The sequence below is a fragment of the Lepidochelys kempii genome, chromosome 1 (genome assembly GCF_965140265.1).
Source record: "Lepidochelys kempii isolate rLepKem1 chromosome 1, rLepKem1.hap2, whole genome shotgun sequence".
Lineage (NCBI taxonomy): Eukaryota > Metazoa > Chordata > Testudines > Cheloniidae > Lepidochelys > Lepidochelys kempii.
The window spans coordinates 210289062-210314341 of NC_133256.1; the positions used below are offsets into that span (position 1 = coordinate 210289062).

Below are 25280 nucleotides of genomic sequence, written 5' to 3' on the forward strand. Positions count from 1 at the left end.
GTGGAGACATGGCCTAAGTGGGGTTGATCCCTTAAGAGAGCTTCTAGGTTCCCTGAAGTGGTGCCTAGCTCTTTAAGAGCTTCCTGCACTGCTCTATTGCATTGCCTCACCTGCTAAGCCCTGGGTGGGTTTCTCTCTCAGGGAGAGGGTGAAAAGCTTTTTGTGCTGCTCTGCCATATTCTCTGGCCTTCTAAGAGCTCATTGGGTTGCTCTTTCAGGCAGTCTGGTCCTTTAAGAGCATTCTGGTGGTACTGCTCTGTTAGGGTGCAGAGGCCGTGGGGCAGCGTGGCTTCTTCTCAGGGTGCGTGGCCCTTTAAGAACTCCCATAGCTGTTCTTTCTTGCTGCCTGGTCCTTGAAACTTCTCTTTTCTCCTGGGACTTGTCTAAACACCGAAATTGCACCGGTTTAACTCAAATCAGTTAAAACACTAGTTGAATTAAATCCTGTTTATTTAGAGCCGTTTAGTGCAACTTCTGAGTTTAGACGGGGTCGGGGCCCGTGTGTGAATGGCGCTGTAAGAGAGCGCTACCTCACAGAGGGTGCCTGGCGCTGGCTCTTTAACACTTCCCCTTCCCGCCGCTGCCCTCGTAGAGCGCTTGTCCCTTTAAGAGCTAGCCCCGCCCCCAGGTGCCTGGTGAGTGTTGCAAAAGCTACGGCAGGGGCAGAGCCAAGGTAGCGTATGGAAAGAGGGGAGCCTCCAGTCCCCCTTCCCTGCCCCTAGCTGGGGTGGGTGAGCGAGCTCCGGGCCCGCGTGAGACAGGGAGATGTCTGGCTGACCGGGGCGGCTGAGGCCTTGCAGCTCTGGGGAGTGGGTTGCATCTGCCCAAGCGCAAGGGGACGGACAATGAGGCCCCCGGGGAAAGGGAGGCCCAGCAAAGGACAGCGTGTGTGTGTCAGGGGTAGCAAAGGGTGGGGGAGGATGACGAGGTGAAGTGAGTGAGACAGCGGGGCGGCGGCGGCAAGAGCTGGGGAAGGCGGGGATCCCTCCCAAGGGCAGATGCAGGGAGGATGGGGGCGGGGGGACTTTGTCATGGCGTCCGCAGCAATTTCCTTCTGCATCCCCCCCCCGTCAAGTCATTCTAGGGGTGGCCACACCACGACCTGTGAGGCCCAGGCCTGCAGTGCGGTTCGTTCTCCTGGGGGGAAAGGCGCTCTCGGCCCCCATGGTCATTCGGTCCTTGGCCTTTGCTCAGGCTGGGGGTGGAGTCTGTAACATATGTACCCGTCATGCAGCTCAGAGGAGACCCCACTAGCTTGTTTATGGAGCGGATGAGTGCTGGGCAAGGCTCTGCATCCCAAAGCCCTACCATCACGTGTGCTTTGTTTCCTCCCCCCCCCCCCCCCCCAGACGGGGTGAGGTGCAGTGCTCCCTGCACTCACCATGGCCATGAGGGAGCTGGTGGAGCCTGAGTGCGGGGGTTCTAACCCCCTTATGAAGCTGGCTGGCCACTTCACCCAGGACAAGGCCCTGCGGCAGGAGGGGCTCCGACGTCCCTTGGCCTGGCCCCCTGCAGGTCTTGGGGCAGAGGCAGTGAGTACTGGGGAATGGGGAGTCCATCTGACCGCTGATGTGAGGAGTGTTGGTATTTCTGTTATGTTGTGAGTGAGGGGCAGGGATGCACTGTGGGTTTGGGAAGTGGAGGTCTGTCTGAGCACACTGGAGGCTGTCAGGACAGGTGAGGGTGTGGAGGTTGGGAGGGGGCTGTCGTCTTAGTGGGAGAAGGGCTATGAGGGATCATGGGGCTTAAGCAGGGGATCTGTCTGGGTAGGATGTTAGTCCTGCTGTGTGTGTGGTGTGGGTCTGTCATGAGTGGGGGTATGGTACAAGTCAGTCCCATGGTAGTGGGGAGGTGATGCTGGAGGCCAGGTCCCATCACTGGGGTGATTGTTTGGTGTCTTTTCCCACAGGTGACCAAACCTTTGGGAGTGGCCTCTGAAGATGAGGTAAGAACAATTGTATCTCTCCCCTTATCATCTTTCTCACTGCTACGTTCTCTCTGATCCCTCTTCACTCTTCCTGTGTCTCATTCCCTTTCTGCCCTCCCTTCTTTCTCTCCTGTTTTCAGTTCCAGAGCTCCTGCTGGGTATTTCTCATCACAAACTCTCTTTTTCTCTCCCTGGCAGCTGGCTGGAGAATTCCTACAAGAGCAGAATGCCCCCCTGCTCTCCCGTGCCCCGCAAACCTTTAAAATGGATGATCTGCTGGCTGAGATGCAGGAGATTGAGCAATCTAGCTTCCGCCAAGCCCCACAGCGAGGTGAGGGGGGAGGGGGAAGGACTAGGGGCATTGGGGCTTCTGCCAGGCCCTCCTTCCTCCCCTCCCCCCCAAGGTGGTATGTCTTGAGGGGAACTGAGAAAGAAGGCCTGCTGAGCTAGGGCAGGGGGTATCTGAAGATTAAGAGGCTAGGCTTTCTCTAATCCTCATGGGGGTGGAGCAGTTGGGGCTTGTCACTGAACCATCCCCATCTCTTGCTCTTTCCCAGCTCCAGGTGTGGCAGCCCTGGCTCTATCTGAGAACTGGGCCCAGGAATTTCTGGGGGCCGCGTATACTACAACTGATGTCTCCCCAGATTACAATGAGGCTGACTGGTCGCAGGAGTTCATTGCGGAGGTGACAGGTGAAGGCTCACCTTGTGAAGTTTGGGTTGGGTGTTGCCTGGTAGCATGCCCCCCTCCGTTCTCCCATGCAGGGGTTGTCTGTTGTATGTGAGATTAGAGAGCATCTGGTAGATGCAGCAGATAGTATTCAGAGTAGGGCACTCCGCCCTAGCAGCTTGCCTCGGTGGGAATGTCACTCTTATATAATTTGAGGGACAAAATTAACCTTATTTAGAGTTTAGGGCCAGAAGGGACCACCAGATCATCTAGTACAGAGGTGGGCAAACCTGGGACCATCCTGCCCGGCTCATGAGCTCCTGGCCGGGGAGGCTAGCCCCCAGCCCCTCCCCTGCTGTCCTCCCTCCCCCGCAGCCCACTGTGCCACCAGTGCTCTGGGCGGCAGGGCTGTGAGCTCCTGCTGGGTAGCACAGCACTATGGCTGGCTCCGGCCAGGCGGCACGGCTGCCTGTCCTGGTGCTCTAACCAGCACAGTATGGGGGTTGGGAGCAGGGGGGGTTGGATAAGGGGCAGGTGGTCCCAGGGGGTAGTCAGGGAGCAGGGGGTGGTTGGATAGGCTTGGGAGTCCCGGGGGGCCTGTCAGGGGGTGTGGATAGGAGTCAGGGAGCAGGGGAGGTTGGATAGGGCGGGGATCCCAGGGGGAGGGGGCGGTTAGGGGTGTGGGGAGTCCCGGGAGGGGGCGGTCAGGGGACAAGGAGCGGGGGGGGTTGAATGGGTTGGGGGTTCTGAGGGGGGCAGTTTGGGGTGGGGGCCAGGCTGTTTGGGGAGGCACAGCCTTCCCTACCTTGCCCTCCATACAGTTTCGGAACCCCGATGTGGCCCTCGGGCCAAAAAGTTTGCCCACCCCGATTTAGTCGGACCTCGTGTATGTCACAGGCCACCAGCACCTGCACTCTGGTCTCATTTTAGTTGTTGGGTTTAAAGTATTACAGCCCCCAGGAGACTAGAGTATTGTGTGTATTAGTAAATCATGCAAGCAACCCCATGTGGGCCTTCGTATTGGGGTGCAGGAATGTCTTATTTTGGTTTAGCTAAAATCTTTTGGGAACAGGTTTAAGCTAAAGTAAGATGCTCTTACACTGAAATAAGAGTGTCCAGAGAGAAGTTTGCACCAGTTTAACTAATTTGGTTTAAAAAACTTTAATTTAAACTAGTGCAGCTTTTCCACATAGACAAGGCCGAATCGCTGGTCTCTCCCTGGCTACATGTAGCTCTCTGATGCTCCTTGTTGGGGTGAAACTTGGGTCCTGGCCCAGAGGGGAATATTTTGTTGAATGTTTCAGCCAAATCTGTTGTTCAGTTTCTGTGATCTGTGAGGAGAGGGGAAAAAAAAATCTACGTTTCCCACTTCAAAATAAATGTTGTGGGGTCCTTTCTGTGCCTGAAAACAAATGCAATTAATGTTTCCTACTGGGAGGGGAATACTCTGCTTCCCACTAGCCAATACTCTAGCCAATATCTCCAGTCCCTTGTTGCACCAGCTGGGGAAGTGACTTGCCCAAGGTCACACAGCATGTAGAAGATGTGGGATCGACTCTAGTCTCCTCCGCTCTAAGCAACAGAATCTCTACCTTAAACTGTTGGGCAGCAGTTAAACGGCTGCTATGCCCCACCCCAGAGGTGGCTTCTTTTCATTGATCAGTGAAACTGTCCATATTTATTCCTTTCATACACCTGTTGGAGACAGACATCATAATTAACATTTATGATGATCCTGAGAGGCTCTGATGAAAGGAGCTAGAAATTTGCAATGCATTATTTGTTTTCCTGATGCATACAACAGCCCACTTTGCTGCTGTCCATGTGGGATAAGACTATATTTTTGCAAATGCAAAAAAAAGTTTTGGTTTTTTAATATAGAAACGTAAGAAAATTGGCACTTTGCCTAAAATGAAATCTGTCTGCATAGATTAGTTGAATCTGAGGTTTGTTTTATTTTCAAGTAAACAAACAAAACTAAGGAAATGAATGGAAAGAAACCTCTGTTAATGTAACAATCTGGACTACAAATCTAACTGTAAATTGGAGAGATCCAAATTGAAGTTTCTCTGAGCAGTGTTCTATTTTATCTTCTTGTTCCTCACTCTTCTCCCACCACCCAATCACCTGTACAGACCCTCTATCTGTATCTCCTGCCAAGTGGGCAGAAGAATATCTGGAGCAGTCAGAGGAGAAGTTGTGGCTGGGGGAAACAGAAGACCAGTCACTGGCAGATAAGTGGTGAGTTTCTCTGTTCTTCCCTCCTACATCCACTAACGTCCAGGGTGGGTGAGGTGTTGGAGATGACAGAAATCCACTATGATCTCAGAACTTTGGGTCTCAGCCAAGTTCTCAGATCCTTGGTTGAAGAAAGCGGAAGAGGCAGAGCCTCCTCCACCCAAGCCTGGCCGTTTCTACTACAACAACATAACTAAACACGGGGATCCTGGTTTCATAGGGCTTGTCTACACTGTGGCAATAGATGCATCGGCGGTCGATTTAGCGAGTCTAGTGAAGACCTGCTAAATCAACAACTGATTGCTCTCCCGTGGACTCCTGTACTCCACCTGATCGAGAAGAGTAAGGGGAGTCAACGGGAGAGGGTCTCCCGTCGACGGCATGTAGTGTGGATCCTGCAGTAAGTAGATCCAAGCTACATCGATTTGAGTTACACGATTCACATAATTCAAATAGCGTAGCTTAGACTGACTTTTCCCTTTACTGTAGACAAGGCCATAGAGTTTAAGGCCAGAAGGGACATTATGATCATTTAGTCTGACCTCCTGCATAACACGAGAACAGAAGGTTAGATTCACAAAGGTACTTAAGTGCCGAAACACCAGATTTAACTGCCCAAGTTCCAGTTTTAGGCTCCATTGCAACTCACACTCCTGCCAAACTCTGTAGGTACCTAAACTTACTCGGTGTCTACATTTGCAGGGTAAAAGTTCCCCAGGTTCCTAAGTTTCTGGGCATGTGTATTGTTGCCTCACAGTAGGTGTCTGGGCACCTAAGCCCCAGAACGATTCACAAACTCAGGGAAGATCGATGTTCACCTGTCTAAGTCCTGTGGGTGCCCAATCCAGTAGATGTGCTCAGAGGCTGCCTACTGCATCAGGTCCCATTCAAAATCCATCTGGAGATGGTGGTGGTGGCAGCAGCCCCGTATAACTTTTAGCCCAGTGGTTAGAGCACTTGTCTAGGATATGGGAGAGGCAATTTAATTCCCTCCTCTGCCATAGGGGAGAACAGATTTGCACAGGGGTCTCCCACCTCTCAGGTGTGTGCTCTAACCACTGGGCGATGGGATATTCTGGTGTGGGGCTCTGAGTCTCTCCTGCTGAAGCTGTTCTATTGTAGATAAATAATTTTAAAAATTCATGGGAGCCAGGGGACTGGACTTAGGGTCTCCCACCTCCCAGGTGAGCACTCTAACCACCAGGCTACAGAGTCATTCTCTCTCCCTCTGGCCAATTACCCTTTTTTAAGAGTGGGCCTGGTGTGGCAGTGCCATCTGTGCCATAGTATACCCGGTGCTGAATCTCAGAGACATTTTTCATTTTGATCACACACCTCTGCATGACTATCTGCATTGCCATACGCAGCTCCCTCAGCCCCCAGTATTTCACACTGAGCTGTATGCCCATGTGGGTTTACCAGTGTCCACAGTGAGTAGAAGTTTCATAGTGATCAGGGAAACTCCCCACAGATTTATCTCCTTCCTCATCAGATCTTCTGTAGGCATGTCTCCAGTACCACCCTGTTTCACCAGTCACAGTATGTGGTCCTAGTCTCAGCTCAAAGTTCTAAAGCCAGCAGATACCTGATCAATTCTGACAAATCCCTCCCTCAGCACTCCTCCTACCATTTGAGCAAGCCACTTGCAAACACCATTTCCCGCAAGTGAGGACTTAGGCCGTGGGAATCTGAAGACACCAGCCTTTCTCCCTCTGCTTCTAGTCTACTACTTGATCACCACCAGCTCTCCCCATGCTTGTTTCCTTTCTGCTTTGGACATGCTCCCCAACCAGCTGGGGCTATTCTCCCACTGCAAGCCTGACCTGCTTCTTCTTTCCCTGCTTCCCTTGACATTCCTTTCCTACTGGTGACCTCTGTTCCTTGAGGTTAATTCCAGTTTCTTTATCTGCTCTCGCTTAATGGCCCCTAGTAGTCACAGAGCCACCTGCAGCTTCTCTCACTGTAGCCATGGGGCCAATTGCCAGAGGCCAGCCTTAGATAGTTGTAGCTACTAGTCAAAGGAGGGGTGGCAATTCCAAGGCTGAGCATGCTTGAACCTTGCAATGGTGGCACTAGGGACTCTAAATCCTCAGCGCTGGCCCTAGGCAGTTGCAGACTCTGCAGTTAAGCACTTCCCTCCTCTAGGCCGTGTCTTTAAGTACCTGAGATGCCCATCACCTGCAGCAGAGGCCACTAATTCCCACGCACCACTCAGTTACCACATAGTCGTGCAGAAAGTGCAACCTGAATGATATTGGAGGCTGGGGTGCCAGGAGGTTCCCATCCCCAAGCAGCAGCTCTGCAACAGGCTCACATGGCCCCCCTCTGCTGTGGGACCAGGACCCTGTGAAGACAGTGGAGTTACCCTGTGTAAACCAGTTCTGTCCAAAACCTGTTGAAGTGAGTGGGAGTCTTTTCATTATTTTTAATGGACTGTGTATAGAAGCAAAGGACCCCATTCTAGACTTTAGGAACAAAGTGCATTCTATGCTGCACAGGTTTACTGTTGTAACAGGAAGGTCTCACATTACCTAGTGAATAAGCAACACCTCCCACAGCACCTAACTGTTTCTGAGAGGCTTCCCACCCAATTACTAAATGTAAACGTGCTTCACTTACAAGGGCTGAAAATATCAGGTAGTATGGTCACAAAAGCAAGGCACTTCTGAATTCAGTAGGAATTTTGGATGTGCACAGAACACAGATGGGACTGGTTCCCGCATGGTTACAGTACTGCAGTAAAGTGGAACAATTTTCAGCTTGTGTGATAGGAGGATATTTGGATCCATATTATAATACTGTCCTACATAAATGAGGAAGAGTTGAGGTGCCTTTATTATTTTGTTCCACTCTTCGTTTCTATGGGGAATTTGCCAATACAATATTACTGTCTTCCTTTTAAACAAACAAAACTAAAAAAAAAATGGTAATGGCTGTTGAAAATAGCAATTCCAGTCCTAGTTAGTGCTGGGGAGATGCCACCATTTGTTGCTCAATTTTATCCTACTTTTTCTACAGCAAATTACAGTGGATCAGCATATTTGATTTGGGAGAAATGAAGTAACAGCAGCCTAAATTGAGCTTGAGCACTCCTGAATTTTAAGGGTGTTCAAATCTGGAAGGCAGGTGCTAGATTCCCTTTCTGAATACTAGATAAATCTAGAAAGGAAAAGTCAATTTCCACTTCCATGGCTCAGAAGTGGAAATCCTACATGCCTGGTACTGTATCTAAAGCTGCCCAGGTCCTCTGGTAGAGCCTCCCCTCCCTTACTTTTCATTTTATCTTCTAGTGGGATCCACATACCTCCCTTGCTAGGCTTCAGATAGAGAGGTGCACTGTCCATTTAGTCCACCCAATTCCTTCTTTGGGGGCTGCCAGGCGAGGTCACACCAGCATCCCTAATCCAGTCTGGGGAAGTCCACTGAGGGTGATGTCTGGGCCAAAGCCTTCTACTCCTTGGGCATATTTGTTCCCCATTCACACTGCCACCCCCTTCTAATAGCCAGCTCTCCATTCATAGCAAGCTGTGGTGCAAGGGGTCTCAGCTTCCTCACTCCCTCCCCCTCCCTTTCCTGTTGATAGCTGCCAAGGGAATGCTGGGAAATGTAGTTACTTCCCTGCTCCAGGGCTGGCCCTATAGGCAGGGAGCTGGCCAAGGAACTACAGCTCCCAGGGCCCTGTGGGTTCTCAGCTCCCATGCTGGATCCCTGCTGCTCTGAGGCTAGCTGGGAGAGGAAGTGAGTGTTATGGGGCTCCTTCTGAGCTTGGGCCTGGTGCTATGGCACCATTGGCGCCCTGGTAAAGCTGGTACTATTCCTAACGTGTTTTCACAAGAAATACCTTACGTGCTGAAGAGTCTGACTCCAGGAGAGGGGCTCCTGGCTGTGGATCACTAGCAGACGCAGATGCCTATCTCTGTGCCCTGCTTAGGTGACTCCTCACCGAGTCCACTGGCTTTTGCGAATCACATTCTAAGGTGCCCGTCTTTCTTCAGTCATTGTACAGGAAGCCTGGATGCCTGACTCTGGCTTTATGGATCACAGTGTTGTTCCTGTGATTTTTGTGGGTGCCCGAAAGTTAGGCATTGCAGTGCTCCACAGAACACCACCTAAATTCCTTTGTGAATCTAGCCCAGGGATGTCAGCACAAAGACCAGTAACTTCTGTTTGAGCTAGAGCATATCCATTAGAAAGATATTGAGCCTTGCTTTAAAGATTTCAAGTAATGGAGAATCCACTGCATTCCTAGGAAGTTATTCTAATGGCTAGTTATCCTTGTTGCTTAAAAAAAGTTGCACTTCATCTTCAATCTAAATGTATCTAGCTTCATTTTCCAGCCATTGGATCTTGTTTTGTCTTTGTTGGCTAGATTAAAGAGCTCTCTCCCATCAGATATCTTCTTCCTGTGTAGCTACTTATAGACAGTGACTAAGTTACCCCTTCACCTTCTCCTTAATAAGCTAAATAGTCTTAAGTCATTAGAACGCTGGTTTTCCAGACCTCGAATCTTTCTTGTTCTTTTCTGAACCCTTTCCCATTTTGCAATATCCTTTTTCAAATGTAGACACCAGAACTAGACATTTTCAGGAATGGCTTCACCAATGTGTATACAGAAGTAAAGCCACTCCTCCTACACCTGTTTGCTATTCCCATGTTTATATGTCCAAGGATTGCATTTGCCCTCTTAGCCAAACTTTGCACTAGGAGTGCCTGTTCAGTTGATTATCCACCCTGACCCTACATCCTTTCCAGAGTCACTATTCTCCAGGACACAGCCCCAATCCTGTATGTGTGACCTCTGTTCTTTATTCCTAGATATCTGACCTTGGTTTTGGCAGAATTAAAACATATGTTTATCAAGGGATCCAGATTGCTCTATCCTTATTATTTCACTCCACCAATCTGTGTCATCTGGCACAGTTATCACAGCAATGACTTCCAGATTGTCGATAAAGATACTGAATAGTGTTGGGCGAAGAACAGATCATGTGGGCTCTCCAGCCCTAGGAACTATTGTGTGGCCTGATGCAGAGAAAGGGGCAGACTGTGAATAAATATGGAGCCCCCTACTGCTAAGTTTCAGCTCAGACTCTGTCTGTCTCTCTGGTAATAGGTATGAGGAATATCAGCCTGAGGATGATCTTAAGAAAACTGCCAACGATTTCCTTTCTAAAGTGGATGACCCCAAACTCAACAATTCTGAGGTGAGAAATGCCATGGAGCCCCCACCAAGGGGGAGAGGGGAGACCTCCTGCCATTCTGCGTCTCCCCTCTTTTCTCCCTCTAGTTCTGGGGGTTGAGCCCTACAACCCCCAGGATCATGCCTTCCACCATACAACTCCGATGATCCCCTTTTCCTTCTGGTTCTATTGATTCTGGGGGCCCAGATCTGCCTAGCAAATATGGGGAGTTTGGTGAGGGTTGTTGGTGAAGGTTTCTTCCCACATTTCATTTCTTTGACGCAGTTCCTAAAGTTTGTCCGCCAGATCGGAGACGGGAGGGTGTCGATCGAGGCTAATCAGGTGACCCTGACCCCCAGAGACCAGGATCAGGCAGAGCAGTGGGCAGCTGAGTTTATACAGCAGCAGGTAGGACCCCAGCCCCAGCTGCTCACAGGTGTGCAAACTTCCTTGCAGCACTGCCCAGCCTGGGAGAGGGGAGGAACAATGGCAGGGTGAACTTTCTTTCAGCAGGGTCCTGTTAACACTCAGCCAACAGTGGCGTGGGGCTCCCAGAGCATGAGCTTCTCCAAAGCAGTGCCTAGCCAGGAGCAGGGATGGGCTCTGGCAGTGTGAACTTCCTCACAGTGATGCCTTGGCAGGTGAGAGACTCCAGAACGTGTCTGCTCCATTGCAGTATCCCTGTGCAATTAGTGTTCACTTGCAGAGAGAGAGAGGGGGGTCCTTACAGTACCCACTGCTGGAGGGGGAGATGCATTGCATTGCTTTTTAATCTTACAGTCTCAAGGTGCTACATGTTATTTCCTTCCCTCTAGGGGGTGTCGGATGCCTGGGTGGATCAGTTCACCCGAACTGGGAATGCGTCAACTCTGGATACAGAATTTGAGCAGGCCAAGACTGCTCTAGAGGTAAAACTGGAGGGGAGAGTGTGACGTTCCCCTCTGGTGTTACCTGGACCGGTGATCTGCTAGGGCACTCCAATCCTTGACTCTGGGAGTCAGCCTTGCCCTGCTCTGCTGTTAAAAACCCCCTGCTCCTGGGCTGCTCATGCACAGCCTCTGGCATGTAAGCTGCTTGGATTGTGCAACCAAATGACACTAGCCAATATCTCCAGTCCCAGACAGAACCCTAGGAACCTCCTGTGATGGGTTGGGTCACAGAGACTCCCTTGGGACTGCCACCTGATGTGCTGGGATTACCTCTGAGCCCGTTTTCCCTAATAGCTTGGGACTTCAGTACCCTGCCTTGTTGAGCCAGACACACTAGCCTGCTACAAACACAGCCCCAGGTCTGAACCACGTCCCCCAAAAGCTGCCAGCTTCACTGAAAACAGCTTTAGAAGTGTTCCTTTCTCCAGCACCCAGATACCCAGTTCCCAATGGGGTCCAAACCCAAAAAGTCTATTTTACTCTGTATAAAGCTTATACAGGGTAAACTCATAAATTGTTCACCATGTACAACACTGATAGAGAGAGAGACACACAGCTGTTTGCTCCCCCAGGAATTAATTACTTGCTCTGGGTTAATTAATAAGTAAAAAGTGATTTTATTAAATATAAAAAGTAGGATTTAAGTGGTTCCAAGTAATAACAGACAGAACGAAGTAAATTACCAAGCAAAATAAAACAAAACATGTAAGCCTAAGCTTAATACAGTAGGAAACTAAATGCAGGTAAATCTCACCCTCAGAGATGTTCCAATAAGCATTTTTTACAGGCTAGACTCCTTCCTGGTCTGGGTCCAGCAATCACTCTCACCCCCGTAGTTACTGTCCTTTGTTCTAGTTTCTTTCAGGCATCTCTTTGGGGTGGAGAGGCTATCTTCTGAGCCAGCTGAAGACAAAATGGAGGGGCTTCCAGGGCCTTATATAGTCTCTCTTGTGCAACATCACAGCCACAAGATGGGGTCTTTAGCCACCTGGGCAAGTCACATGTCTGAATGATTCAGCTTTTTGCAGGCCGACGCCACTGTTTACATGTTAGTTTGAACGTTCCCAGGAAAGCTGAGATGTGGATTGGCTTCTCCCAAAGTCCATTGTTAGTTAAGTACTCCCAATTACTTGAATAACCCCTTCACACTATGTTGACCATATTTGCCTTATGTGTTTCCTACAGCAAACACTTTAAATACAAGCGTAGAGCCAATGCTCATAACTTCATATATAAAAATGATACATGCATATGAATAGGATGAATATATTCCATAGATCATAACCTTTGCAAAGATATGTTACATGGCATATCTAGCATAAAACATATTCCAGTTATGTCATATTTACACTCATAAATATATTTCTATAAAGCATTATGGGGTGCAATGTCACACATCCGTCTTGCAGTGTCCAGTTATGCCCACTGGACACTGCAAGCTTATATGAGTTTGTCAGTTTAACAAAGAAATTGATATGTGCCAGGCTTGTTATCCTAAGGGGAGTCTCTGACATGCTTCAAACGCACTGCTTCAGGTAGAATAAACAAACAGATTTATTAACTATAAAGATAGATTTTAAATTATTATAAGCCAAAGCATATGCTTGCATAACAAGTCGGATTTGGTCAAATGAAATAAAAGCAAAACGCATTCTAAGCTGCTCTTAACACTTTCAATGCCCTTACAAACTTAGATGCTTCTCACCACAGGCTGGCTGGTTGTCCTTCAGCCAGGCTCTCCCCTTTTATCAGCACTTCAGTCGCTTGGTGGTGATGTCTGTAGATGGAGGCGGAAGACAGAGGTAGAGCATGGCAAACATCTCTCCCTTTTATCATGTTCTTTCTTCCCTCTTGGCTTGCGTCCCCTCCCTCCCCTTTCACAGTCAGGTGAGCATTACCTCATCACAGTCCCAAACTGACCAAAGGAGGGGGGGACCCACTTGAGAGTCCAGGAGATCCTCTGTTGTTGCCTAGGCTAGTGTCCTTTGTTCCTGTGATGCTGGGCTGAGTTTGTCCCATATATGCCCCGATGAGGTGTGAACTGCCTCTCTGCTCTTGGGGAGTTTTTGCATGGACTTGCTTTAAGCCATGAGGACACATTTTCAGCCTCATAACTATATACATGAAATTATAACCTATAACATCACTATAACAATTACTATAACATCACTATAACAACAATGCTCAGTGCATCATGAGCCTTCTGAAGACACCCAACATGACAAACTTTGCATTGGATACCACACAATCATTTTATAAGGATGAACATGGGGGTGTAAGATGTTCCCACAAGGTACAGAATGTCACACAGAGATTGGGGTATGAAGGGTGCTTTAGGGCCCCAGAACTGCTGAGCCCCCTTTCTTGCCATGTAGGGGAGAGATGAGGAGGAGGGCTCGGAGCTCTAGAGAGCGGAATCTCCAGGGAACATGTAGGGGGAGTTCAGCAGGGTGCTATCCTTTAACCTCCTCCTCCTCTTCTCTTCAGTCAGATGTGGATTTCTGGGACAAGCTTCAGGCAGAGTGGGAGGAGATGGCCAAGCGAGATGCAGAGGCTCACCCCTGGCTCTCAGATTATGAGGACCTCAGTACCTCCTCCTATGACAAGGTAATGGGGTGGGCAGTGAATGCAGGTCCGAATGCTGTGCTGGGCAGTTTTGAGAGCTTCCAAAATCCCTTCTCCCAGTCTGGGTACTGAGAGGGCTGCTGTCCCACTCCTCTTAGTGTCAAAGGCCAGGCACTGTTCTTAACGGCCAGTCTCTTGTCTGGGCATGGGTGGGGCACTGCTGTGAGGAAGTTTGCTGTTGCCAGAGTCTCTGTCAATACCTTTGACCAGGGGTCAGACTGGAAAAAATGTATGGTGGTTCTTGCCAAAGCCCTGCCCACTGCTGAAGATGCAAATCAATTGTAACACACCAGCAGTTAATTCTGGTGCGTTACAACACAAGCCATTTTCATCAATATAGGGGACACAGAAAGAGACTCCCTAAATTTGGTAAACTTACACACACAGCCCTGCAAACTGATACATCTCTCCTCAGGCTGGGGCATGGGATCATTCACCCCAGACTGAGTGGGGAGCAGAGGGGGCAGGAGCTGTTTTGCCCCAGTCTGCTGTGAGCTGGCGCACACTAACCCTGTGCTCTCAGGAGGGAAATACCAGCCACTCCATGTGCTGAGGTACCACCTGTTCGTCACCCATTGCAGTGTCTCTGGCTGTTGGAGCTGAAAGGGGTGGGAGAAGATAGTAGCAGGCTTGCAGAAGTGTTGATATGGAATGTGGACGCACATCAGCTGTTTCTGAGTCATGCCCTTTACCCACCTGTCTCCTGCCCATAGTGTTAACCCCTTGCTTTCTGTCTCTGGTAGGGTTACCACTTTGAGAAGGACAATCCCATGAGGGATCATCCGCAGGCATTTGAAGAGGGGCTGAAGTGTCTGGAGAAGGGTGACCTCCCCAATGCTGTCTTGCTCTTTGAGGCTGCGGTGCAGCAGAAACCTGACCACATGGAGGTGAGCAGGGCAAGGAGAGCAGGGCTTCTCCAGGTATCTTGCCATTTGGAGCCTGGCCAGCTCCCGAAGCAAGGTCAGGCTGGGTCAGTCTAGGGATGGGAAACCCACTTGTCACAGTTTCAAAGCAACTGCACTTGGATCCTCACCTTCGTGGCCCACTCCAGGGGTGCTCAGCCTTGTCTCAGGTTTCTAGCCCTCACCTGTCCTGGGCAGGGCACCCATGTCCCACTCCTTTCTGGCTGGGAGTTTCACAGCTGCACAGCTCCCTGCCATACACTATCGCCAGCAGGCCAGTCTGCCTAATGGCCAGAGCCTCTGCATTGCTTTCTCTCCACAGACAACAGTGTTTTCACCAGTGACTACTCAGCTCTCCCAAAGCAAAGTACATTTATTCTAGGGCAAAAGCATCACAGAGAAACCATGTTAAAAACAATAAATGTTCTTACCCACTTGCTAAGTACAGCAGCAAGCACCCACCTTCCACATGTAGAGTCTGATAAGCCAACGCCCTTCCAATCCTTTCGCAAGGCTTGGGCCTCCCCTTGGACAGAAGGTCCTGCCCATTTGCTGAATCAAAATGAAGGTCCTGAATATCTTTAAACTCAGCCTTTTATACCAGAAGCCCTTTCTTTCACTTGATCTCTGGAAGATCCAGCTTGTATCAGTATATGCAAACCTCCCTTAAGTAAGGTGCTTCTCTGGGGATGTTTACAATCCCCAGGGTAATCACCCCCATTGTTTTTAGCTCCTGGAGGAGCTGGGGTAACCTGCCCCCATGGAGTAGAACATGATCATACATAGAACTTTCATGAATGTAATACAAGGGTCCCCTGAGATACGGTCTGGATTTGCAATATGGCCCACCACTCCAGTGCTGGGGGAGCTGTGCTGCAGGGGGTGGTGTGGCTGACTCCAGTTCTCAGGTGTGTAACTCTGGCTGTGTACTTGTATGTGAACCCCAGGGGGCTCACTGAGAAGATGGTCAAGCTGTGTGCACCTGACCTATGGTTCAGAAGGTCTCCCAGTGTAAAGCTGATTAGAATCTTGGGGATATAACTGAGATGGGTCAGGTTCTAGGGTATCTGTCTTCCTGAAGCACCAGACTCCCTGCATGAGACGCTGAAGTCCTTACCGTGGTGGCATTGGAGTCACGAGGTTGGTGATGCTCAGTGTCTTCAACAGCCACACATATGCTGAGTCTTTTGAGTCAGCTGAGGACTTGACAGCTAGGGCGGGTTGGTCCTAGGCATCTGGCTCAACTCATAGACAGCTGGCCTCACTTCTGATTTGGTGTCCTGATTAGGACTGGAGGTTGGACAACTGGAGAGCTTACCCGTGTCCTGGCCAGATCACTATCTCTTGTGGTTTGAGGTCAGGGCACGCTGCTCCATTTGGGTGAAGACCAGTTCTGACAATCTGCTGTCAGCAATGGGAATGAAACACTTGGGGGAGATAAACATGCTACTCTATCAGTGGTTTGATAGGACTATGGGCTCTTGTCCTTGCCATTGATTATGTGGCCTCTGAGGCACCCACTTCCTTGGCTTTGTCCTTACAAGTCACCATGGTTTAGACTCTAGAGGGCCAGTGACAGACTGAGAGGGAATATTGCTGGAATGGCCATGGTGGAAGTCTTGGGCCCATTCTGCATGGTGTGCTATGGCTGTGCAGGAGACAAAGAAGGGATGCTTTGCCTTCATCCTAGTATTCACAGTGCCCTGATCAGGAGGCTGGTCTGAGTCCTTGCTGTGAGAATGAAATTAAGATTCGGATGAAACTCTGTTTTCCTGGGGACAGGGCAGTGTTCTGAGGGCACACATGTTCAATCAGCTCTGCTTGAGTCTCAGGTAGGTAGTTTCACACTGAGGCTCTGGAAGGGTGGGGGCACTTAGTCATCACCTGTGTTGGCTCATGAAGGCCATTGACAAGTGGCTGGGTCCATTGCTGGTGGAGAGCAACACTTCTCTTAAAGAGAGCAGGGTGCTGGCTTCCCTGCTTAAGGGAACTTTTATATGGCTTATGCTTGTTACTTCATGCTGTCAGTCCAGCCAACTGTCAGCCTGGATCAAACCTTCTGTTTCTGACTAAGATGATGGAACACACTTGGGGTGGGGAGTGAGACAACTCATAATATCTAGCTGATTTAAACCTCTTTAACGTTAGTCAATTGGGGGCAGCTGTGGGTGCATCAAGGACGCTGTGTTAGCTACATGGGTAGCTCTGGTGATGGATGAAGATCAAATCAGGTGTCAATGCTGCTATATTTAGTTCTCTCAACTGCCTCAGTACTGTCGATCATGACATAATGATTTGCCTGTGGACCATAGCAGGCTGCTTGTGACTGAGTCTCTTATTTCTTAGCATTCCCACTCCAATATTCTGTCCGCTGGGCTGTGCTACCTCTCGGAAGCCCTCAATGGCCGGAGACCTGCTTCTTTCTTCCTCACCCTGCAGTCTAGTCCCAGTTGTGATGGGTGGAGGTACTAAAGCTGGAGCCCCCAGGGTTTAGCAGAGAGGGGACTGCTGGTAGCATGTTGTGTGTGGGGACAACTCACTCCCCCTCCACCTTTCCAAATAGCCCAAACCTGCTGACTTCCAGGATGCATTGCAGAGCCCACCTGTTTTCCTGGGGAGTGTGGGAGAGGTGAAGGTGCTTATGCAGGGTTAGTTAACACGGGCTCTGTGGAGTGGGCTGAGGCTGCTGACTTGGGTACATCTATTTTTAATCTCCAAAAAAGGTGCCCAGGGCACAAGATGGTGCCTTTAATTGTACTTGCAATGTGAAGAAATATAAATAAGTTTCTCTGTTTCTGCATCAGGCCTGGCAGTACCTGGGAACCACCCAAGCAGAGAATGAACAAGAGCTGTCTGCAATCAGTGCCCTCAGGCAGTGAGTAGCTGATGAAGAGGGGATCTAAAGCAGGACTCCTGGGTTCTGCTCACGACTCCTAGAGGGGCTGGGTTGCTGGCCACTAATGACAGACCATATCTCAGTTGCCCCACTTAAAGGCTGAACAAAGTTCCAGTGCTTTTTTTTCCCCTGAACCAAATGCAAACTCGGAATGATAAATTTACTGTGGGCTGCTGTAGCAAGCTGGTTTCTGACCCAATCAAGGTCTCCTGCCCCCTAATGGATCCTTCCTTAATTTGCCTGGACACTGGTGCTTGCTGTTCAGCCTGTTTATAGCCCACCCAGGTGGTTGGAAAAGAGTTCTTAAAAGGCCACTGAAGCTTCCTATCCACATCTCCAAAGATGTGAATGCTGTGCGCTCTCTCCCACTCTGTCCTGCAGGTGCCTGGAGCTGCAGCCAGGGAACCTCACTGCACTCATGGCTTTGGCCGTCAGCTTCACCAATGAGTCTCTGCAGAAGCAGGCATGCGAAACCCTGCGTGACTGGCTGCGCCACAAGCCAGCCTATGCCCACCTGATGGGGAAGGAGCCGGAAGGGAGCAGCTTGGCATCCAGCTTGGGGTCCTCCAAGCGCATCCTGGGCTCCCTACTGTCTGAGTGAGTCTGGGCGATGGGGAACTGGGGAAGGTGCAAAATATCCCAGTCCTGCTTGTGGTCTTGTAGCTGGGTCCATTAGGGTGGGGGTGACCCCAGGAAGAGTTGCGGGGAGCTTGAACCCTCAATGGATGAGTTCCCTCATTCTCTCCCTCCCTAGCTCCTTGTTCATGGAGGTGAAGGACCTGTTCCTGGCAGCCGTGCGCAGTGACCCCTCGGCCGTGGACCCCGATGTGCAGTGCGGCCTGGGCGTCCTCTTCAACCTAAGCGGCGAGTACGAGAAGGCTGTGGACTGTTTCAGTGCCGCACTGAGCGTGCGCCCCAACGTAAGGGGGCAGAGTGGGGGGGGGGGGGGGAGGGGCTGATTCAGGATCCTGTGTGTGTATAGGGAGGTGGGGCTGGGCTCTGCCCTGGGGGGAAAGGCCGGTGGGGTGAGCAGCAGGCTGACCTGAGGGGGTGGGTAGGTTTGAATGCTGGGTGGAGTGGGGAAGAGAGAGGCTCTCTGGGAGGTAGGGTGGGATGCCTGATGCCCCTGTCACTTGCTTCCTGCCCCCCGTTCCAGGATCACCTCCTGTGGAACAAGCTGGGTGCCACTCTGGCCAATGGGAATCGCAGTGAGGAGGCTGTGGCTGCCTATCGCCGGGCACTGGAGCTGCAGCCAGGCTACATCCGCTCCCGCTACAACCTGGGCATCAGCTGCATCAACCTGGGGGCCCATCGGTGAGTGGGAACGAGGGGCCAGCTGGGGGTTGGGTGCCAGGTCTGCGATGACCGAGTATCAGTGGGGTCCAATCAGTTAGTTGTGGGGGGGAAGCTAGGGGGCTATTGGTGAGGATGTTCCACTTGGTCCCTTTGGGTGTAGGATGTGCTCCATAACCCTGGCAAGCAGGGAGCAGAGAATGTTTGTCTGCCCCAGGAGCAAAGTACCAGCCAACATGTCTCCCGCACCCTTGGTTCTCAGTATCAAAGGGGGGGAGCATCTCAGAACTACGGAAAGGATCTGTTGCAGTGATTGCCTTCAAGCTTGCGCCTGGAGGTGAAGCTGTCAAGCCACGTCCATTACAGCTTAGACATTGGCTCCATTGGTCCTATGGGCCAGTGATGAGGGGTGTGAGGTGCAGGGATAAGAAGAATGGCTGGAAGAAGTGTGGAAGGGTGATTATTGAGCCATCCAAAGGGGATCTAGAGGGTCCTTCTCACCCATAGGATGTGCAGACCTCCCCAATTAACGCTGTCTCCCTCCCTCCCTGTTCATGCTGGTAGTGAGGCAGTGGAGCACTTCCTGGAGGCCCTGCACATGCAGCAGAAGAGCCGGGGCCCACGGGGCCAGCAAGGTGCCATGTCTGACAACATCTGGAGTACCCTCCGCATGGCCCTCTCCATGCTGGGCCAGAGTGATCTGTATGGGGCAGCCGATGCCCGTGACCTTCCCACCCTGCTCCAGGCCTTTGGCCTCCAGCAGTGACTCAAGGACGGGCTCCCCTGTGAGTGCAGGGTGGGCCCGGGCCAGTAGTTATGTCCCACAAACCCCTTCTGGGGGGGAAAAAAAGGTTTACTGGGGTTCACACACATCTATTCTTCAGTTGCTGGGGGCAAGTCATTGGCTGCCATTTCTGTAGGACCTCCCACAGTAGAGGGTAACTTCTCTCACCTGCATCTTGTGGCCTGAGCATCTGTGAGCAGCTCATGTGGCACCATCTCCCCACAGGACTCTGACCCTCCACAGGGACATGAGCTGCTGGCACTGGGAAGCAAATCAGTGGGGGGTGGAAGGGATGGGGAAATAGGAATGTATCAGGATCACTTCTTATAAGATAAAATAAAAAGCTTGCGTTTTGTGATACCCTCCAATAGTAGCCCCAGTTGCTCATGTCAGACCCTGTCATAACAATCCTGTCCAGCAGAGACTGTCGGCTCAAGCAACTGGCTCTGGGTGTGCCGGTTAGGGTTAGAAAGTAGGATTACTTTCTAGTGCTGGGGCTGCCCATCCTGGTTTGCTGTGAGATCTGAGAGTGTCTGGGCTACTAACCCTGGGTCTTTCCCAACTGAGCATGCAGCCCCACCCCCACCACGTGTGTGCAGTGGGTAGGTCACTTTGTGAGGCTTGTAGGTTGTTTTTCCCTTCTTCCAGGTACTAATAACAGTGTCCTGGTTCTGAGCATCTCACTGGGCTCACGCTCACTTGGGATTTCGGAGAAGGCTCTGAGACTGCAGTGGGGAGAAGAGTCCCTGGGGCTGAGTTCAGGGGGGTCACCCAGGGACTGGGGGAAAGCTGACTAACTATAAAAGCACCTTGGCCAAAAGCAGGGGTGGGGGTAAGGTCTTAAGTTTCACTTGATTGTCTGTCATTGTAGAATAAATTGGGAATTATTTTCTCTGTGCAGATGGTCCTCCCCAGCCTGTAATTGAATCTTGTGAATTATAAATATCTGTATATGATTTTTGGAGGGAAAGTTTTTTTAATTGTAAAATATTTTGTATAATAGAAGGGAAAAAATTAAACTCATCAAAATATTGTAGTGTCTGGCTGTGTGTGTGTATTGGAAGGGTGTACGAGCATTTGTGTGGGGAAGCTCCTGTGGAATTTGAGAGGATGCTACCCCTGCTCTGGGATGGTTCGACATCCACAGAAAGGATGTTGGGGTAGAGTATAACTGTAGAGGGTTGCTGCTGATGTCTGTGTCTCCCCCTACCCTGCACCTTCGTGGGACATTAAGGCAATCTAGGCCCCCACCAGTTGGAGTTCTGGTGCCAGACAAAGGCCCCCAATCTGCACAATAGTCAGTGGCAAAGATGGTCTTAGATGGGCTCCCCCAGAGAATGAGGGGAGGTAGCCTAGCACCCCCCTTGAGTACTTTATCTTGGGGTAGGTGGGTTCTTTGGCTGGGTCTGCTGCACTTTTCTCCTGCCATGTGCAGAGCCCCAGTTGGTGGAGCTCATTAGAGTGGTGGTCTTGGTATTAACACCCTGTTCAGATGAATGGGGCAGTTTCTACCTCTCAGAGCTGGTGATTCAGGTGCTCCATGGATGCCCCTGCATCAGTTCTGCTCAGGCCATGTTTTCCAGCTTTTCTTGCTAACCATGAAGGCTAGAAACTTTTTTAATAGTGAAAGCTGAGCTTTTGCTGTGGTCACAACTGTGGGAGTTGGGACCCTGGGCATCGGGACCCTGGGCATCACAGACCTACGCCTATGACCTAATCTCTCCCTGTCTGGGACCAGAATGTACTCTTGCTGCCCTGGGCCCCTTCCCCATTTCAGTGGGGGAGAATTGGACAGGGAAGCTTTCTCAGAGCTGGCTCAGGAGAGTGGCCATGTGCATGGACCTGTCTCATATAGGTCTCTTCCTTCCCCCTGCCCCTCAGTGCCATGTCTTCATACTCTAGCTGTTGTGGGAGGAAGGAAGGGGTGTGATGGGGAAAATGTTAAATATGCTACCAACCTGCATCCCTGCACAGGACACAGCCCTCATAGCTTTGCCCCTACAAGGAGGCTTTGCACTGGTATTCCTCAGAGCTGGAGACTTTTCTAAGAAGTCTGACAGCTGCTTCTGTGGCAAGGGTCTCCCCCTATCCCAGACCAGCTCATCCAAAGGAAGGGGTTAATCTCTTTAAAATGCCAGGTGCACTGAGCTGCAGCCATTCTGGGCTTGCCAGGTAACATAGGTCTGGGGGCAGTGAATGTTCATCCAGCACAGCATGACCTCTCACTGCTCTCATATGTGGCTCCTCGCACAATTGGCACTCTATGCTGGGAGAAGCACTGGCACAAGGGCTTCCCAAGCCCTTTCAGCACCAGGCTCGAGCCTCCTTGCCCTGCTGCACTAAAGGACTGCCTGTGTAACTTCTCCCTGTGGAAAGACCCTGGCTCAGCTCTAAGGCCTAAATATTCAGAAACATCCACTGCTTTTGGGTGCCCACCACACTTGGGGGCTGAACACCCACATCTTTCCTGGCCTTCAGAAGGAGGGTTAGCCCTGGTCTACACTAGGACTTTAGGTCGAATTTAGCAACGTTAAATCGATTTAAACCTGCACCCGTCCACACAGTGAAGCCCTTTATTTCGACTTAAAGGGCTCTTAAAATCGATTTCCTTACTCCACCCCTGACAAGTGGATTAGCACTTAAATAGACGTTCCCGGCTCGAATTTGGGGTACTGTGGACACAATTCGATGGTATTGGCCTCCGGGAGCTATCCCAGAGTGCTCCATTCTGACCGCTCTGGACAGCACTCTCAACTCAGATGCACTGGCCAGGTAGACAGGAAAAGAACCGCAAACTTTTGAATCTCATTTCCTGTTTGGCCAGCGTGGCAAGCTCCAGGTGACCATGCAGAGCTCATCAGCACAGGTGACCATGATGGAGTCCCAGAATCGCAAAAGAGCTCCAGCATGGACCGAACGGGAGGTACGGGATCTGATCACTGTTTGGGGAGAGGAATCTGTGCTATCAGAACTCCGTTCCAGTTTTCGAAATGCCAAAACCTTTGTGAAAATCTCCCAGGGCATGAAGGACAGAGGCCATAACAGGGACCCGAAGCAGTGCCGCGTGAAACTGAAGGAGCTGAGGCAAGCCTACCAGAAAACCAGAGAGGCGAACAGCCGCTCTGGGTCAGAGCCCCAAACATGCCGCTTCTATGATGAGCTGCATGCCATTTTAGGGGGTTCAGCCACCACTACCCCAGCCGTGTTGTTTGACTCCTTCAATGGAGATGGAGGCAATATGGAAGCAGGTTTTGGGGACGAAGAAGAGGAGGAGGAGGAGAAGGTTGTAGATAGCTCACAGCAAGCAAGCGGAGAAACCGGTTTTCCCAACAGCCAGGAACTGTTTCTCACCCTAGACCTGGAGCCAGTACCCCCCGAACCCACCCAAGGCTGCCTCCTGGACCCAGCAGGCGGAGAAGGGACCTCTGGTGAGTGTACCTTTTAAAATGCTATACATGGTTTAAAAGCAAGCATGTGAAAGGATTACTTTGCCCTGGCATTTGCGGTTCTCCTAGATGTAGTCCTAAAGCCTTTGCAAAAGGTTTCTGGGGAGGGCAGCCTTATTTCGTCCTTCATGGTAGGACACTTTACCACTCCAGGCCAGTAACACGTACTCGGGAATCACTGTAGAACAAAGCATTGCAGTGTATGTTTGCTGGCATTCAACCAAAATCCGTTCTTTATCTCTCTGTGTTATCCTCAGGAGAGTGAGATATAATTCATGGTCACCTGGTTGAAATAGAGTGCTTTTCTTCAGGGACACTCAGAGGTGCCCGTTCCTGCTGTGCTGTTTGCCTGTGGCTGAACAGAAATGTTCGCTGCTGTTAGCCACAGGGAGGGGGGAAGGTTGAGGGGGTAGTCACGCGGTGGGAGGAGGCAAAATGCGACCTTGTAATGAAAGCACATGTGCTATGTATGTAATGTTAACAGCAAGGTTTACCCTGAAAGAGTGTAGCGACTGTTTTATAAAATGTCTTTTTAAATACCGCTGTCCCTTTTTTTTTCTCCACCAGCTGCATGTGTTTCAATGATCACAGGATCTTCTCCTTCCCAGAGGCTAGTGAAGCTTAGAAAGAAAGAAAAAACGCACTCGCGATGAAATGTTCTCCGAGCTCATGCTGTCCTCCCACGCTGACAGAGCACAGACGAATGTGTGGAGGCAAATCATGTCAGAGTGCAGGAAAGCACAAAATGACCGGGAGGAGAGGTGGCGGGCTGAAGAGAGTAAGTGGCGGGCTGAAGACAGGGCTGAAGCTCAAATGTGGCGGCAGCGTGATGAGAGGAGGCAGGATTCAATGCTGAGGCTGCTGCAGGACCAAACCAGAATGCTCCAGTGTATGGTTGAGCTGCAGCAAAGGCAGCTGGAGCACAGACTGCCACTGCTGCCCCTCTGTAACCAACCGCCCTCCTCCCCAAGTTCCATAGCCTCCACACCCAGACGCCCAAGAACGCGGTGGGGGGGCCTCCGGCCAACCAGCCACTCCACCACAGAGGATAGCCCAAAAAAAAGAAGGCTGTCATTCAATAAATTTTAAAGTTGTAAACTTTTAAAGTGCTGTGTGGCATTTTCCTTCCCTCCTCCACCACCCCTCCTGGGATACCTTGGTAGTCATCTCCCTATTTGTGTGATGAATGAATAACGAATGCATGACTGTGAAGCAGCAATGACTTTATTGCCTCTGCAAGCGGTGATTAAAGGGAGGAGGGGAGGGTGGTTAGCTTACAGGGAAGTAGAGTGAACCAAGGGGCGGGGGGTTTCATCAAGGAGAAACAAACAGAACTTTCACAGCGTAGCCTGGCCAGTCATGAAACTGGTTTTCAAAGCTTCTCTGATGCGTACCGCGCCCTCCTGTGCTCTTCTAACCGCCCTGGTGTCTGGCTGTGCGTAACCAGCAGCTAGGCGATTTGCCTCAGCCTCCCACCCCGCCATAAACGTCTCCCCCTTACTCTCACAGATATTGTGGAGCACACAGCAAGCAGTAATAACAGTGGGAATATTGGTTTCGCTGAGGTCTAAGCGAGTCAGTAAACTGCGCCAGCGTGCTTTTAAACGTCCAAATGCACATTCTACCACCATTCTGCACTTGCTCAGCCTGTAGTTGAACAGCTCCTGACTACTGTCCAGGCTGCCTGTGTACGGCTTCATGAGCCATGGCATTAAGGGGTAGGCTGGGTCCCCAAGGATACATATAGGCATTTCAACATCCCCAACAGTTATTTTCTGGTCTGGGAATAAAGTCCCTTCCTGCAGCTTTTGAAACAGACCAGAGTTCCTGAAGATGCGAGCGTCATGCACCTTTCCCGGCCATCCCACGTTGATGTTGGTGAAACGTCCCTTGTGATCCACCAGAGCTTGCAGCACTATCGAAAAGTACCCTTGCGGTTTATGTACTCGGCGGCTTGGTGCTCCGGTGCCAAGATAGGGATATGGGTTCCGTCTATGGCCCCACCACAGTTAGGGAATCCCATTGCAGCAAAGCCATCCACTATGACCTGCACATTTCCCAGGGTCACTACCCTTGATATCAGCAGATCTTTGATTGCGTGAGCTACTTGCATAACAGCAGCCCCCACAGTAGATTTGCCCACTCCAAATTGATTCCCAACTGACCGGTAGCTGTCTGGCGTTGCAAGCTTCCACAGGGCTATCGCCACTCGCTTCTCAACTGTGAGGGCTGCTCTCATCCTGGTATTCATGCGCTTCAGGACAGGGGAAAGCAAGTCACAAAGTTCCATGAAAGTGCCCTTACGCATGCGAAAGTTTCGCAGCCACTGGGAATCGTCCCAGACCTGCAACACTATGCGGTCCCACCAGTCTGTGCTTGTTTCCCGAGCCC

At 50.7% G+C, this 25280-nt stretch overlaps 1 protein-coding gene across 7 annotated transcripts; it reads left to right on the forward strand.

Moving 5' to 3' along the window:
• The first annotated feature begins 625 nt into the window (after positions 1 to 625).
• PEX5 (peroxisomal biogenesis factor 5) lies at positions 626 to 23995 on the forward strand. Of its 7 annotated transcripts, none has more exons than XM_073312186.1 (17): positions 626 to 673; positions 1350 to 1532; positions 1910 to 1945; positions 2126 to 2258; positions 2485 to 2619; positions 4732 to 4837; positions 9948 to 10038; positions 10300 to 10422; positions 10830 to 10922; positions 12638 to 12745; positions 13431 to 13550; positions 14312 to 14455; positions 17275 to 17345; positions 17748 to 17963; positions 18121 to 18286; positions 18523 to 18680; positions 19224 to 20477. In XM_073312186.1, exons 2-17 carry the CDS (start codon positions 1383 to 1385, stop codon positions 19423 to 19425), a joined length of 2052 nt encoding a protein of 683 aa, XP_073168287.1. In that variant the 5' UTR covers positions 626 to 673; positions 1350 to 1382; the 3' UTR covers positions 19426 to 20477. The 7 variants fall into 7 exon arrangements, 6 of the variants coding, with proteins under 6 accessions (XP_073168287.1, XP_073168297.1, XP_073168314.1 ...); XM_073312196.1 differs by having other exon boundaries at positions 661 to 727; XR_012154978.1 differs by lacking the exons at positions 626 to 673; positions 19224 to 20477 and adding exons at positions 22268 to 22871; positions 23457 to 23995 and having other exon boundaries at positions 985 to 1532.
• Positions 23996 to 25280: the final 1285 nt, after the last annotated feature.

Bases quoted from the DNA above. Each gene is read 5' to 3' on its own strand.
- PEX5 (XM_073312186.1), top strand. From the start codon at position 1,383: ATGGCCATGAGGGAGCTGGTGGAGCCTGAGTGCGGGGGTTCTAACCCC. The intron at 10,039-10,299 runs GTGAGAAATGCC...TCTTTGACGCAG, and splicing joins CCAAACTCAACAATTCTGAG to TTCCTAAAGTTTGTCCGCCA. The intron at 17,346-17,747 runs GTGAGTAGCTGA...TCTGTCCTGCAG, and splicing joins GCAATCAGTGCCCTCAGGCA to GTGCCTGGAGCTGCAGCCAG.